This window comes from Mustela putorius, unplaced genomic scaffold, assembly GCF_011764305.1.
Source record: "Mustela putorius furo isolate JIRA1106 unplaced genomic scaffold, ASM1176430v1.1 tig00000589_pilon_pilon_pilon, whole genome shotgun sequence".
Classification (NCBI taxonomy): domain Eukaryota; kingdom Metazoa; phylum Chordata; class Mammalia; order Carnivora; family Mustelidae; genus Mustela; species Mustela putorius.
Window position 1 is genome coordinate 2,458,723 of NW_025421425.1, and position 16,961 is coordinate 2,475,683.

The 16,961-nt window shown below is 44.0% G+C and overlaps 1 protein-coding gene and 1 long non-coding RNA gene across 2 annotated transcripts in view; both read left to right on the forward strand.

The window, feature by feature from the left end:
- The first annotated feature begins 1 nt into the window (after position 1).
- LOC123392596 lies at positions 2–2,363 on the forward strand. Its single transcript, XR_006607323.1, has 2 exons — positions 2–807; positions 1,768–2,363. It is a non-coding gene; the product is annotated as an uncharacterized LOC123392596 (long non-coding RNA).
- Positions 2,364–6,079: 3,716 nt separating this feature from the next.
- MARCHF6 (membrane associated ring-CH-type finger 6) overlaps positions 6,080–16,961 on the forward strand; it is an 83,407-nt gene continuing 72,525 nt past the window's right edge. The window contains exon 1 of the mRNA XM_045082015.1: positions 6,080–6,337. Within this exon, the coding sequence (XP_044937950.1) occupies positions 6,319–6,337 (19 nt within the window). The 5' untranslated portion in view covers positions 6,080–6,318. The remainder of the gene's footprint in view (positions 6,338–16,961) is intronic.

Below are 16,961 nucleotides of genomic sequence, written 5' to 3' on the forward strand. Positions count from 1 at the left end.
GATCATGACCTGAGACGAAGGCAGAGGTTTAGCCGACTGAGCCGCCCGGGCGCCCTTTCCTTTTATTTCCTTCCTTTCTTCCCCCGCCCCCACCTCCTTCCTTCCCTTCCGCTTGCTTGCTTGCTTTCTATGATTAGGAGATTGATACAAATTAGAACAAGGCTTTCTTTCACTGGAAAATTAAGGGAGAATTGTAAAGAATGCAGAAGATCTTGTCAATTACACTTGTTATTAGGAATATCAAGAATGTTTTTAATGATAACATGCAATTTCAAATATAAGAATAATTTTAAAACCTCGCTGTTCTCGTTAATGAGGGAGATATGAATAAAAGGATATGAAGGACTGTGGCTTTTTCAATCTGTTATTCAACAGATTGTTAATACATGGTGAGACTTAGTAGCCGTCACTTTAACTGAGGGACCGAACTCAGTCCCATTAGTAGCGACTCGACCTGACTTTTCAGCCTCCCCGTGTGCTGTCCTAGGAAAGATATGACACCACCTATGAGATAATCTTTCTAAAGAAATGTTTACTATGGTGAGCTCTGTGAAATGTGTAAGGCTGATGATTCACCTGTACCCCTGGGGCTAATAATATGTTATATGTTAATAAAAATAATTAAAAGAATATTTAACCCTAATCAACTCAAGCCTCTAGGCCAACTTCCAGTTTACAGGAAACAGGGGTTAAAGTAACCAGTTAAATGACAACAGGAAGAAGCAATCAGACAAATCTAGAGTGAGAGATATTGTATGAACAGCTGTCCTGTGATCTGCCAACAGACATGTCATCAGAAAACAAAAGGTACAGGGACTGTTTTATTTTCATTTTTTCTTATTTTATCTTATTTTTATTGTTTATTTTATTTTATTTTTTTTAGAGAGAGAGAAAGCATGAGCATGTTTTGGGGGGTGGCAAAGGGAGAGGGCGACTCTCAAGGAGACTCCATGTCCAGCAGGGAGCCTGATGTTGGGCTCAGTCCCATGACCCAAGATCACGACCTGAGCTAAAATCAAGAGCTGGACGCCTAACCGCTTGAGTCATCCAGGTGCCCCCTTGCGACTGTTTTACAGTAAGGGCGGAGACCATATAGACTTACACCAGTGGCGATGCATGAAGCTAGATTGGGGGAATCCTTGTGTTACAATGTTTTTTTTTCCAGGGGCGCTTGGGTGGCTCCATCCTTTAAGGGTCTGCTTTTGGCTCAGGTTCTGACCCCAGGGTCCTGGGGTCAAACTCAGCATGGGGGTCCCTGCTCAGCGGGAAGCCCCCTTCGCCGCCTCCTCCTGCCCCTCCCCCACCGCTCCTGCTCTAGCTCTCTCTCAAATAAATAAGTAAAATTAAAAAAAAAAAAACACCAAAATTTTTTCAAAACAAAATCATAAAAGGCCCTCTTGGGACAATTACAGAAACTTGAGATTCTAGATAGTATTATGGGGTGCTAAGGATTTTAAAAGAGATTATTCTAACTCTGGGAGATACACCTTAACCTGTTCAGGGGCAGGATTGTTCAGACACATACTTCCAAATGATATGGAAAAGAAAAACTGTAATTAAAATACATATGGCTACATGTTAGTAATTGCTGAATCTAGGTTGAGGACAGATAGCTGCGCATTGTACCATTTCTTTACCTTTTCAGTATGTTTGAAAATATTCAGAATAGACATCTGAGAAAAAAAGGAACTGTGATCTTGAAGGCCTTTGTCTCAGCAACATTTTGGCTTAAATTGTGAAGGATTTTTACATGAATTTCATACCCAGATAATGTCAGTAAAACGAAACTCCTGGGACTCTACTTGATGGTTTGATTTGACTCATTGTACATCCTTGTTGAGAACATCTGTGTGAAATACTGAAATTGAACTTATTACAACCAAGAAGTGCAGCTGTAAAAGAACAGACCCATGAAGGTAATAATGTATGAGTGTTATTCAAGGTGAGCTATGATATGAATTCCTCTCTTCCTAAGAAAGGCCTTTATATACTTATTGTCATTCCAGCATCACAAAGTATCTCCTGAAAAAGTATACTTAATTTATTCAGCCAATGTTTATTGACATGCTGCTACATGTTAAGGGTTATGTTGGCCTCGAGGATCCATCGGTGAATGAAAAGTGGCCAGTGAAGGACCACAGGCTACAGACCTCCATAGGCACTAGGACAGGAGCAGCCTCCTTCATGCGAAAGTGCAGAGTTCTCTCAAGATTTTGCTTGCATACTCCCTCAAAAATTACGTATACCTTTATTTCTTGAACAACGAAATAATGTTCAGTTTTTGGTTAAATGGCGGCAAAAGATGTCATTATGTTATACAATTACCATTTTAAAATAAAATTGTTTCATCACCTTTTAAAAAATATCCTAAGTGTAGTTTCTTTATCATCTGTGTCTAGGAATTTCCGTATCTGTAGTTTTTGTAGGGTGGTTTTGCTGTTACGTGAGTTCTTGCTCAAGGCATCTTGTGACATATATACACACATAAATAAACATACGCACACATGCATTTGGTTATGTTTATTGTGTGTAGCTCATGGTCCTTGTAAACTTATACAGGAAGGTTCTTTGAGGGCTGGTGTTATGGACTGAACCTGTCCTCCTAAAATTAATTTTTGAAGCCCTCAGTCCTGATGTGACCATATTAGCAGATAGGGCCGTCAGGGAGGCAATTAAGATTAAATGAGGTCATGTGGGTAGGGCCCTAATCCAGTAGGACAGCGGTCCTTGTAGGAGGAAGAAGAAGAGACACCAGGGACACACACAGAAGAAAGACCATGTGAGAGCATGCTGCAAGAAGGCAGCCATCTGCAAGCCAAGGGGAGAGGCCTTGGGGGAAGCCAGCCTTGACCGCATCTTGACCTTGTACTCCCAGCCTCTAGGACCGTGACAAAATAAATTCTTGTAGTTTAAGCTACCCAGTCTGTGCATTTTTAAATGGCAGCCCCGGCAGAGCAAGACAGCTAGGAAATAGTGCATTCCTCTAGAGGGAATCCACATCTGCTTCTAGCAGGTGCTTGGGGCTCCCAGTGATCCAAGATCACTTTGAACTGAATTCACTGTCAGAGATTATTTGATCACTGGGGTGATAGAAGTTTGGGGTACAATTCGTGCCAGGCCTGGTTCATGGGTATCATCAGCAGACAACTTTTCCTAGATGTCTTGGAGGGTGTCAGATTTACTTCTGGCTCACCATTCCCCAGAGGTAACAGGCCTATATGGTCCTTGGGAAGAATCCTGGAGGAAGGTCCATTAACACAGTCTCGTGCTGGGCAGGTTCTGGGCTTCCATGATTTTGCTTGCTTCTGGAAGCTGTCAAAACACAAGCTCAAGTTTGCCTTGCTCAGCAGAGTATAAGTAATTTCCATGTTCCATTTACCTCTTGTCCTTAGATTTTGGCCCAATAATTTCCTTACTGTTTTTCTAAACGTGTAACAATATGTTTTTTATATTTCACCTTTTTAAAAAAATTTTATTTATTTGACAGAGAGACACAGCAATAGAGGGAGCACAAGCAGGGGGAGTAGGAGAGGGAGAAGTAGGCTTCCCGCTGAGCCGTGAGCCGGATGCCGGGCTTGATCCCAGAACCCTGGGATCATGACCTGAGGTGAAGGCAGAGGCTTTAACCCACTGAGCCACCCAGGCGCCCCCCCGAAAATATTTTTATATAATGGTGGTATTCTCATTTGAAAACGGTGATTCTAACATAATGAGCATCTATTATTTTGTCCTCTCCTTTCTCAGGGGAAATGTTCCTTTCTCCACCTCAGTAATGTAGTTCAATGACAGTGTCCATGTTCTCACAAATCTTAGCTCTTTATTTTATTTATTTATTTATTTATTTATTTGACAGAGAGAGATCACAAGTAGGCAGAGAGGCAGGCAGAGAGAGAAAGGAGGAAGCAGACTCCCTGCTGAGCAGAGAGCCCGATGCGGGACTCGATCCCAGGACCCTGGGATCATGACCTGAGCCGAAGGCAGTGGCTTAACCCACTGAGCCACCCAGGCGCCCCACAACTCTTAGCTCTTTAGCACAATCATTTGGTTCAGGGATGGGCACCTACCTGGACCAATGACCTGGCCTTCCCTGGGACAAGTTCCCTGGCACTGGAGATCATTTCCCCTGCCCATCCGAGGGTGAGGCTGAAGATATAACCTTGAAAGCTACAGGTGGCCTTTTCTCCAGCCATGTGGAGGAAGCTGGCCTGACAGCATGAAACTCACATGCAGAGAGAAGCAGAATTTAGGGGTGGAGGCAGAGAGAGCAACTCTGGTTCTAGTAGTCCATCAGGCCCCCGGAACACTAACCCATTACAATTTGTTCAAATTAACAGTACATTCCTCCAACATTGCCTGCAAGTTTAACTGGGTTCCTGTGAATGGCAACCAAGAGAATTGTGACTGTTTTATGTATCGTAAAAGGCTGTTGTGAGGACCAGTGCTTGGCACACAGCAGGACTCAACAAATGTTGGTTCCTTACTCTTATTTATTTATTTATTTATTTTTCCTTACTCTTATTTTTAACTTCCAAATGCTTAACGAAAAAACGCTGGGGCAATTCTCAATTCTACAAGTAATGTTTTTGAGCATCACTAAGTAAGACACTTAGAGATGAGAGGGAGCCCTCTACCCTACCACATACACACATTTCCCTCCAGTCCTACCTCAGCTCTGCTGTCCTGAGGTTCAGATACCTGCCCTGAAATATTACCAGTACTTCTCAGCCTGTCTCACAGAATCCCTCCCCCCTGTGCATACAGCATGAGACTGGGTTTGGTGTTCCTGAACTGTGCCCCTGGTCTGAGCTCAGGGAGAAGTGTTCCACCACAGGCCTTACAGGGGTGAGAGCTCATGTTGGGGTTGGGTGGGAGGGATGTGGGTTGGGGAATGAGCCTCCTTCGAATTCAGTTTCTCGGGAGAGAGTATCAGCATTTTTAAGTAAAAGCTTAAATGTGATCAATTCTTAAGTTCAGGCCTTGGAATCAGTGGGTCTCCATTATCGTGTCAAGAATTTACCTTCCGAGTGAAATCAGTCAAATCAGTGACCTTAGTTTTCAAGGGCTGCTCTGATTTTTGGACGACGTTTCATTATTTGTATTCTAAATCTCATTCTGATTTAGGAGGCCTGGAGGAGGGATCTTTCCACCTCCTTTAGTCACGCGGATGGAAAAGGGATTGCTAGCATTCTGGAACCTATTTCTGCATATCATCTGCATACTGTTTAAAGTATTTGGGGGCGGAGTTTAGGTACATCTTTGCTTCTATTCAGGGCCTTTCTAAGCCGTACTTTCTAAGCCGAGCTTCATTTAAAGAAAGAGTGAAGCTACGGTGAGGAAAGGTGGACTACTGACGGAGGCAGAGGTCAGCCTCTCCTAAGGCCGAAGCAGGTCAGCTCCGGCCAGGCAGGCGTCCAGAATTCAGTACACCAAATCCTGTTCGCCTCGGAACCGACTTCAAGTAGAGGTGGATGTTCCGATCTTCGGCCCAAGTGGTTTCCTGAAGTCCTTCCAACCAAGCGCGGAAGCCTCCCCGGGAGGCGTCTGGGCGACGTCGACGCGCGTCCTCTAGCATTTCAGGGCCGTTTCAGGACTTCTCGAAACGGGCACCAGAACTCCCCGGGTGCCAAACAGAAACGCGCATTCCGGGGCCCACTCCAGGCACGCGGGACTTCAGCGTCTCGCGGCAGGAACAGGGGCGCCGAGCCCGTCTTCTCGCCCAGAAAGTCCCTAAGCCTCCCAGGGACCGGCGTCCGGCGTGCACGGCGACCGGGGCCCTCGCGGCGCTCGCGGCCAGGCGCCTGCTCACGCTGCTCTTCACCGCCCCCACCCCGCCCCCGGTGTGCGCCTCCTTTGTCGCGGTCCTCGGTGCCACCAGAGCTCGGCCCCCGCTCAGGTTTCCGCCCCGCCGCCCACAACACCACCGAGGTGGCCCGGAGCCGGGGGTTCGCAGCCCCACCCGCGCGCAGGGAGCTCAGCCCGCCCCGCCCGCGCGCCCGCCAGCGGCGGAAGTGACGGCGCGCGTTGTTGGGGCGCTCCCGCCCCTTCCGCCCGGCGCCCCGCCCAGGCCCGTCGGCTCCGCTCTCCCCGCCCCTCCCCCTCCCCTCTCACGTCCGCTTTCTGTCAGCCCGTCTCCCTTTCCCTCTCCCCCTCTCTCCTTCCTTTCGCTTCCTCTCTCGCACCTGAGCACACGCACCTGCCCGGGCCCGGCTCCGCTCCCTCCTCCCTCCTCCCCCTCCCTCCCTCCCCGCCCCGGCCGGAAGGCTCGGGCCCCGGCCGCGGGAGCCTCGCGGCTGCGTCACCGCCGCCCCCCCAGACAAGATGGACACCGCCGAGGAAGGTAAGCGGCGGCGCCCGCGCCCTTGCACCGGCGCCTGGGTTCGGGCCAGGCCCGCGCCCCGGCCGCGGAGCTCGAGGCAGGCGGCGGCCCCCCACCCCCGATCCCCGGGCGGCGCGGCGATGGAGGGGGGCCCTCGCCTCGGGGCGGGGGCGCGCGGTGACAGCGGCGGGGCCGGCGCTTGAGGCCGTTTGCCCGCCGCGCTGGGCGCGAGGAGCGGCGGGCCGGCGGGCCGCAGCGGGGAGCGAAAGGTGACCCCTCGGCGCCCCCCGCCGTTTCCCGCCGGTGCGCTCGGAGGGCGGGGATCCGCCGGGGTCGGGGGCTTCGGGCCGTGGGGATCGGGGCCGGCCTGGCCTCCGCGCCCCCTCTGTCCCCCCCCCCCAGTCCCCGGGGGACACGCTGTGGTCACTGCTCGAAGTATGGGGGCGTATTCCATGCCCTTCCCCCACCCGGTTTTGTCTCTCTGACTGTCGTTTCGCCTATTGCTGCCGTGCAGGCCCTACCCCGACAACAAAACTTCTTTGTTGACTCTGAAACTTCGCGAAAAACGCCCCGCCAGGTGACGGCTGAATGCAGTGGACTCAGCCCCGCCGAGGAACCTCGCTCTCGGCGTCGCTGCTCCCAAATAACTAGACGGGGAAGAGTGGGGTCCAGCGGGGTTATTAGGAGCGGGGAGGTTGCCGAGGAGTCTTTTGTTTTGGTCGTTGATCTGCGTCGAGTCCCCGACACCCGTCAGCCGGGTTTTCGGTGCTTTGTTGTGCGAGCGCGTGTGTTTCGGAACTGGCTGAGCCTCGTCCTCCGAGTACGTCGGTGCAAACATCTGTTGAGTGTTTAACTGCGTTTGCGCGTCCGCGGAAGGCGGGCTGGTCGGGCGCTCTTATCTTCGTAGAATCTGTCAAGTCATTTCGTGAGTCCGTAGACGAAATTAGTAAATTATCCCGTTTCTTGCTGGCTTGGTTATCCGTGAAGAGACATTTATGCATCGGGTGTACTGATGTGGGGGTATGTCTCAGTCTTCATGGATTTTGATTCGGGTGGTTTGAGATGAAAATCGTCGAATACTGCCGTGGTGTGCAGTAGTGAGTAATGCAGGCTTGATATGGTCTGTGTATGTAATGGATTCGTAGATCTCAGTGTCTTGTTTTTTAACGAAGTCTGCCCTCAGGAAGAACTTGAGCTGTAAGGACGTGTGTGCGCGACGGTTTTCAGAGCACACTCACACGCGTTCACGCTTGCTCTTGCGGAGCAGCCCCAGCCGGTGGGGAGGTGGTGATATCTTTTACAGATGTGGAAACTCAGGCTCAGTTATTTTAACAGCTTGTTCAGGTGTCACACGCTAGTAAGAGATTTGAACCTAGATATTCTGATTATAAACAGAGTTTTCCTCTCATTGTGCTTCAGTTGTGTTTATTGTACACAGTGAGTGAAAGCTAGTCGCTGCAGGAGGCTCCCTTGGTAAAAATAGTAAAGTGAAACTGCTGAGGGGTTAGGAATTACTTTGTTTTTGACAGATGGTCCGTGTGTAGATTTCTATCTGCATAGATTTCGGGTCATTTTGGATTCACATTTTAATGACTCAGTCTAGTAAGGCAAGTATTTATTTATCACAATGTGTGTTCAGGCATATTCCATTAAATTCTGTTTGAGCCTGAGTACTCATAGTACTTGCATACACACTTATGGTGCTGTAGTTAGTGGAAACTCAGGAACTGCAGAACCTCAGAGTTTATATGGACTCATGAAAAAAAAGATTTTCAATGTACTTCTAATGCTTAAACATTTTTTTCCTTGTAAAATTATAAGCAGGGTAAGATACAGATGATTTTTCTTTAGTGGCTTGAACCCCGTTTCCTATTGAAATAACTATGAGCACGTGTGTATGGCATTTATTTTGCTAAACACTTTATACACATCTTACTCCATTCTCTCAACATTTTAAGGTAGGCAGTATCCACTCTTTATGGAGAGGAGATGGTGGGTTGGTATTATTAGTGACTTGCCTAACTTACAGGGAACAAGGTCAAAGGTAAGATTTAGACTTGGGTCTGTCAGACCCTGTTGTTAAAAGAAAATAACTTATTTTTGTTGCTCCCTTTATAAGATGAATCATTTACAAATTTTGACAGAACCTTTTTTTTTGGCATTTGTTTCATGAAACTATTAGTCATGAAATGAAAGTGAATTTTAATACTTCTCATGCCCACTTTTGCTAAATTCCAAATCAGAAGACTTCTGAAATTTTCAAAATTAAATTTAAACTTAACTTGAAAAACCATTATAGAGGATTTCATGATAAAGTGTAGAACAGCTTGGAAACAACTGCTCTGTTTGCTGAATTGGTTATTGCAGATTATTATTTTTTTTTCTTAAGGATTTTATTTATGTATTTGACAGATCACAAGTAGGCAGAGAGGCAGGCAGAGAGAGAGAGAGAGAGGAGGAAGCAGGTCCCCACTGAGCAGAGGGCTGGATGCGGGACTCGATCCCAGGACCCTGGGATGACCTGAGCCAAAGGCAGAGGCTTTAGCCCACTGACCCACCCAGGCACCCCTGCAGATTATTTCTTAAATTGAAAAAATACAGTTGGGTTTTTTTTATGTGATTTCAAAAGAAGCAGTTTTTTTTTTTTTTTGGGGGGGGGTAGGAGACAGTAAAAATGGAAGAAAATTATAAAAATATGTATAGAAAATTAAATTTAAAAATTTTTACCTATTAAAAATGCTGATAATATTTATTTTCTTATTTTTTAAATATGCTAATCTGAGCCAACAGACTAAGAATGTTATTAAAATACCAACCATACAAGTAGAGTGTAACTCTTCCCACTCTTAAAAATAGGATCTTGCTTTTCTCTAGAGGACTATATATGATATTATAATGCTGAGAATGTTTTGTATTTGTAGTAAACAATATTGAAATCAGTTAGAAAATTATTTGCCAGGTGGATTTTGGCCCTTTGTATTAAGTGTTTGTTAGATTAAAGGTGGTTGGTGTGTTAAATTTTATTTTTGTAAAATCAACAGGTTTATAATCCATTCTTATTACACAGGATACATGAATCATTCATGTTGTTTGTATGTAGTTTGTATGGGTGTAGATAGTTTATATAAACAGCTGTCATCAAATCTTTAAACTTCAGAGGATACCTTAGATATGCAGCTTCCTCATTTTATGGATTAGGAGTCTGATCCTGCAATGTGCTGAGATTTTTCAGTTTCAGGGAAAAAAATATGTCTTTTGCTCAAGGATATTCATTTTTTAGAAGGAAAGCACCACACTGTTGGAATTAGATGTTGGAAGCAAGTGTTGGTGTATGAAACCCTCATGAAGATATTAAATACATTTTGCATAGTAGAGTGTTCTCATTTCAGTCCAGTGATAGAGACCTGACTTTTTAAAAAAATTTTGCTAAATTACTCCTTACTGTAGCAAAATGTAATACAAAATCTCATCAGTAATTTTTTTATGGGGTACCAGAACACTTCTTCTTTATGCTTTATGAGACTCCCTGGGGAGGTATGGGGTTGAAGTGCCATGCAGTTGATCATGTTCTGTATTTGCCATGGCAGAACCTGAGGTGGCATAGATTTGGAAGAGATGAGTTAAAGGGATGGGAAGTTGCCATAACCAGACAGCTAGTTATCATCTTTCTAGAACCACGTGGTCTTGCATGTCTGCTTTCAGACATGTCTGCTTCATTCTTCTCACCACGGATCACCTTTCACTGCTTTGGCATGCTTATGACCACCAAGCAGACATGTACTTATTTGACAAACGCTTATTGAGCACCCGTTACAGGCCAGGCACTATTTTATGCTTTTGGGCTAGGCAGGGAACAGAATAGACAAAATCCCTTATTTCGTTGAGTTTACATTTTTTTTTTTTTTTTTTTTTTTTTTTTTTGTCTTTTGTCTTTTTGAGTTTACATTCTTTTGGCTTGGTAGGGGAGAAAGAGAAGACAAAAAAAAAATTATATAGTATAACTGGAAGGTTATAAATGCTGTGGAGAACAGTAAATCTGTAGGGATTAGGAGTGCCAGGATAGGAGGATGGTGCCGCAGTTTTAAATAAGACAGTAAAGGAAGGCCTCACCGAGGAGCAAAGTAAGAGAGGGAGTTAGACATACTCTGTGGGCAGAGCATTTTAGGTAGAGGCAATAGCCAGTGTGAAATCTTTAAGATGGGAGTATGCCGGGAATGTTTAAGTAATAACCAGGAGACCAGTGGGAATGGAGTGAGTTAGTTGGGTAAAGAGTAAGTAAAATATGAGGTCAGAGAGATCATGGGGCCAGGGGGAGTGTTGAAGGGGAGCAAGTATCTTTCTTATCTTATAAGACTTCTCTTCACTTCTACTTTTCTGAGGTAGGGTTTTGAGCAGAGGTGAGGCATTAATTGTCTTGCCATTCTGTTACTGGCTGTTTCCTTGAATATATCTCTTTCCTGACCCGCTTAATCTTAAATCCAAATTTCTGGTAGCTAGAATCTGATTGGCTCATGTTGGGTCAGGTGCCTGCCCATGATCCAGGTAGCTGGGTGGTGGTGGGGAAGATAGTGGAAGTGAAAGAATAAAAATCATGTCAAAAGGCACAAACTAACAGTTATAAGGCCTGGAGATAATAGTATACAGCATGGTAACTATAGTTAATACTATCTTATATATTTGAAAGTTACTAAGAGAATAGATCTTAAAAGTTCTTACCACAAGAAAAAATTGCATGTGTGATATATTTAACTAGACTCATTGTGGTGATCATTTCACGATATATACATATGTTGAATCTGTGTCATACACTTGAAACTAATGTCATATGTCAGTTACATCTCAATAAAAAGAAAATGAATAAAAGTCATGAATGGCTACCTCCATTCTTGGTCAGGGCAGACATCCCAAAAGGTGTCTCTTCCAGTGTTGAACTAAATACCTTTTAGGCTGGAATGCTATGTATGAGTGATTAATGTGGGGCTTCCTGGGTATTATCTTCCAGACCAGGCTTATTTTTGTTGGGTTTTACCTCTCTCCTGTACGGAAATGAAGATCGCTTATTTTTAGTGCAATACAGGTAAAATGGAAAGAGTTCTTAAAAAGAGAACAGGAAGTAAAATCGCAAGGGAAAACTTACTAATTCAGATTATATTTTAGAATGCTTTCACACTGGGCAAGGCAAGATATATTACAGGAGTTTTAAGTTCAGGCAATGGAAATGGAAAGAACGAGAAAGAAACAACATCAGGTTAGAATTAATAGAATATAGTGATTGATGAGATGATAAAGGGGGGGAGGATTTGAAAATGATTTCTGCTGCAGTTTCGCTAGCTCTGAATGGGAAGAGAAATTCGGTTTTGGATATTGTATTTGTAATGGGTGCCATAACAAAGTAGCATAGACTAGGTGGCTTCCATAATAGAAAGTTACTTTCTCACAGTTCTTGAGACCAGAAGTTTGAGAACAAGATGTCTACAGGGCTGGTTTCTTCTGAGGCCTCTCTCATGGGGTTGCAGATTTTTGTCTTCCTGTGTCTCTATGTGATTTTCTCTCTCTGCATGTCTGTGTCTTAATCTCTTTATACAAAGGCACCTCATGTTGAATTAGGGCCCACCCTAATGACTTTATCTTTAACTTAATTATGTCTTTAAAGATCTTGTCTACAAATACAGTCATTCTGAGGTTCTTGGGATTAAGACATCAATGTATGAGTTTTGGTGGGGTGTTTGGGTGGCTTAGTCAGTTAAGAGTCTGCCTCTGGCTCAGGTCATGATCCCAGGGTCCTGGGATTGAGCCTGGGGTCATTGGGCTCCCTGCTTAGCTACGTGTCCGCTTTTGCCTCTCCCTTTGCTCCTTCCCCCCACTTAAGCTTGAGTGCTTTCTTTCTGTAATAAGTTAAAAAAAACCCCATACATATACACACACATATATTGGTATATACGTGAATTTTGGTGGAGCTGGTGGAAACAACACAATTCAGTACATAAGAGACATGGTGAGTTTTTGAAGGCTTGGAAGACATTGAAACATTTTCTGTATGCTCATTTCTTGGAACAATTTCATTATAGTCTTACTTTTCTCTCTCTTCTCTACCCCACTTGAGTATTCTTTAATGCTAGGTTAGTGAGGTGTAATTTACATGCAATCAGATTTAGCATTTTCACTGTAAAGTTCTATTATAGCACTTTGAGATAAAAGATTTGGAGATTCCTTGCTTTTTTTTTTCTTCTCCATTTATCAGATATTGAATACTTGCTCTGTACTTAGGCCCTGTGTCAACTGTGTTTCTTGTGTGAATTTCATTTCCCCCATTCCTAGCCATTTCAGAGTTCCTTAGAGGCACTTTTTTTTTTGTTTGTTTTTTTAAGATTTTATTTATTCATTTGACAGACAGAGATCACAAGTAGGCAGAGAGAGAGGAGGAAGCAGACTCCCCGCCGAGCAGAGAGCCCCATGCAGGGCTCGCTCAACCCTGGGACCCTGGGACCTGGACCCGAGCCGAGAAGGCAGAGAGGCTTTAACCCACTGAGCCACCCACACACCCGCTTAGAGGCACTTCTATTAAATGGATCAGTTTGAAGACCATTGCTTTTGGGATTCCTTTATACTTTTAAATACTCAAGAACCATAGGACTTTTGTTTATGTGGAGGATATCTTTTTAGTATATTAGAAATGAAAACAGAGAACTTTAAAAAAATTTTTAAATTTTATTTATTTTTAAAATATTTTGTTCATTTATTTGACAGAGATCACAAGTAGGCAGAGAGATGGGGGGGAAGCAGGCTCCCTGCTGAGCAGAGAGCACAGTGCGGGGCTCAATCCCAGGACCCTGAGATCATGACCTGAGCTGAAGGCAGAGGCTTAACCCACTGAGCCACCGAGGTGCCCCAGAACTTTTTTTTTTTTTTTAAGACAGAGATCACAAGTAGGCAGAGAGATGGGGGGGAAGCAGGCTCCCTGCTGAGCAGAGAGCACAGTGCGGGGCTCAATCCCAGGACCATGAGATCATGACCTGAGCTGAAGGCAGAGGCTTAACCCACTGAGCCACCGAGGTGCCCCAGAACTTTTTTTTTTTTTTTAAGATTTTATTTACTCATGAGAGAAAGAGAGAGAGAGAGACGCAGCAGAGTAGGGAGCATGATGTAGGACTTGATGCCAGGACCGTAGGATCATGACCTGAGCTGAAAGCAGACGCTTAACCGACTGAGCCACCCAGGCACCCAAAAAGAACTTTAAATGCAATACATGTTAAGAAAAATAACTTTATGATAAATGTATTTTCCAAGACGAAAACTTTAGGGAGAAAAGTAGCATTGTTTCAGTTTTTTGCAAATCTTTATGTCTGACTTGTTAGAAGACAGTTGGATTCCCATCTCTGCCCCTGTAGTTACTCTTGTGATATGTTTTGGTTAAAATGTATGAAGAAGGTTGGGCTTGTTTACACAGATAATTTGAAAATGGGAGTTGTATTTTTAGGTAATTTTTTAAAAAAGATTTTATTTATTTATTTGACAGAGAGAGATGACAAGTAGGCAGAGAGGCAGGCAGAGAGAGAGAGGGAGGGAGGGAGGGAGGAGGAAGCAGGCCCCCTGCTGAGCAGAGAGCCCGATATGGGACTCGATCCTGGGACCCTGAGATCATGACCTGAGTTGAAGGCAGAGGCTTAACCCACTGAGCCACCTAGGCGCCCCTTTAGGTAATTTTTTATGTCCTCTGATACTATGCCAAAATTTGACAAGTGGTCGTTTATTTTTTTTTCTTCTTCTTCTTTTTTTTAATTTAAAGTGGTATTTTCTTTAAGTGCTATTAATCTGAAAGCATACACATCACCTTTTAAAAATTAAATCAACTGGGGGCCTGGGTGGCTCAGTGGGTTAAAATCCTCTGCCCTCGGCTTGGGTCATGATCTCTGGGTCCTGGAATTGAGCCCAGCATCGGGCTCTCTGCTCAGCAGGAAGCCTGCTTCCCCCCCTCTCTCTGCCTGCCTCTCTGCCTACTTGTGATCTGTCTGTCAAATAAATAAATAAAATCTTAAAAAAAAATTAAATCAACTTAAATTAAAATTCATTGGTTTGATGGGTCAGAATAGTCCAGAAATAGACTCATATATATGTGGACAATTGATTTTTGACTAAAATACAAAAGCAGTTCCGTGGAGAAAGCATAGTTTTTCAGCAAATGGTGCTGGGATAATTAGCTGATCGTAGACAAAAAATTAACTTTGAGGCATACCTTTCACCGTATACCAAAATTAACTCAGAGATGTTAGACCTAAATGAAAAACCTAACTGAAACTTTTAGAAGAAAATACAGGAGAAAACCTTTGTGATTTTGGGTTAGGCTAAGATTTCTTAGATAAAACATTAAACGCATGATCCGTAAAAGAAGAAATTGATAAATTGGATGGCATCAAAATTCACAAGTTCTGCTCTTTGAAAGATACTGTTAGTAGAATGAAGACAGGCCACAGAATATGTTTGCAAAATGTCTATCTGATACTGGATATATAAAAAATTTTCAAAACTTAAAAAGAAAATGAATGACACAGTTTAAGAGAGGCCCAAAGATTTGGACACCACACCAGAGAATATATACATATGGTTTGTAAGCGTATGAAAAGATGCTAAGCACCACCGGTGGTTAGTTACATGCAAATTAAAGCCATAGTGAAATGATTCACACCCACTAGGATGACTATAATCAAAAAGAACCTACAGAGGAGAGGGAGAGAGAGAAGCAGACACCTTGCTGAACAGGGAACCCTGTGTGGGGCTCGATCCCAGGATCCCGAAATCATGACCTGAGCCACCGAGGCGCTCCCTCAGTGGAGCTGTTTTTAAAAATACATTGGTTTGTTTTTCAGTCATGCGTGGTTTTGTAACATCATGTGTGGTTTTGTAAACATGTGTTGGTCTTTTAGTAGATAATCAGTCATTGAGTTATGCAGGTCTTCCAAATGTTGATAGGTTTTATGTGTATTATAAAAGCTTACATTCCTTAACATCACTACCTGTCTCATCGAAAAGCCTTTTAGCAATTGGGGAAGCGGTCATGCTCATTGTGGTGGATACAAGTTTTCTAAAATCCTAATTTTTGCTTGAAACTTTGATTTTTATTATTGGCAGCAAATATTGTCAGTTTTCCTTGGCTCCTAGGCTCACTTCATTCTTTTGTGATAAAATGTCTGTGGAATACTCAGATTTGTCTGAATAACTTGTTTTTGTTTTTCTTTTCAGTTTTTTTTTTAGCCATGGTAAAAATGATGTTTCAAAAACAAACATGATGTTTCTTGGGAAGAAAAAATAGTTCAATTGGTAACTCCAAAGAATTGTATAAAGTACTTTTTTTTGAGGCAAACATTGGTGTTGAGCTCAAGTTGAGGAGTGATCCCACACTCCCTGTATTTTCCAGTTCAAAACTTTTAGTTGGTTCTTTAAGTTTTTTTTTTTGTAGTCTTGATCTAGTGAAGAGACAGATGACACCCAGTAAGTTAAGCAGAGGAAGTTGAATTACTAAGCTATGGGAAGAAGGTAGCTAAAGAGATGTGAACAATACAGTAAAGGGTACCTGGGCAAGAAGGGAAGTATCCAAGTAGAGACAGACTCGGAAGAGGTAGGGCCACTCCTTACAGTTATGGTTTAGACACCAGTGGAGGAGTGTGGAGTTGTCCAGAGCTAGTCTGGGCTAGCAGGAGGCAACCCTCCAGGGTGCAGGAGAGTCAGAGGTGGTGGATAGGCATGTGGGGGGAGTTGGATACCACTGTTAGGTACAAGACCTGGTGTGTCTTATATTCTTGGTGTCTTGGATTCTTACCAGTAGGGTTGTGAAAGGTGGTCATTACAACAAACCTACTGACAGTGCAGCAGGAGCCAGAAAATCACTTCCTCCTGTGTTGTCCCTCCAGTATCTTCTAGTGACAATTTTTTTTTAAAAGATTTATTTATTTATTTGACTGAGAGATAAAGAGAGCACAAGTAGGCAGAGTGGCAGGCAGAGGGAGAGGGAGAAGCAGGCTCTCCACTGAGCAGGGATCCTGATGCGGGGCTCCATCCCGGGATCCTGGGATCATGACCTGAGCCGAAGGCAACCACTTAACCAACTGAGCCACCCAGGTGCCCCACAAATTTGTTTAAAAAAAAAAAATGTTTTGAGTTCAGTACCTGATGAGGTACTGAAAGAGAGATTTGGAACTGAGGTGAAATAAGCTGATACCTGGCACACTGTTCCTGTAATTGTTGGGAGCCACTGCCTGTGCTGCAGAACTCGGGGATGCCCACTGCTCCTGGCCAAATCACCACAAGAGGTGCCTGGCTGGCTCATTTGGAAGAGCATGTGACTCTTGATCTCAGGTATGTGAGTTCAAGCCCCACATCGGGTGTAGAAATTACTAAATAAATAAAACTTGAAAAAGAAAAAAAGAATCACCACCAGGATCTCTGTAACTACTGCAGGAGTTCAAAGCATTTGCAATTAGCTGCCACTGCTGTTTTTAGAGCCAGAAATAGAAAATGGCTTCACCTTTTCCCACAAAAGTGCTCCCTTTGATTCAGTGCAACTCAAGCCTAGTCAGCAAAGAGGCCAAAAAAATGTAGTTTTCAGGCTTCTAGGAGCAACAGCACAGGTGAGTGTTAAGTTTGTAATTAC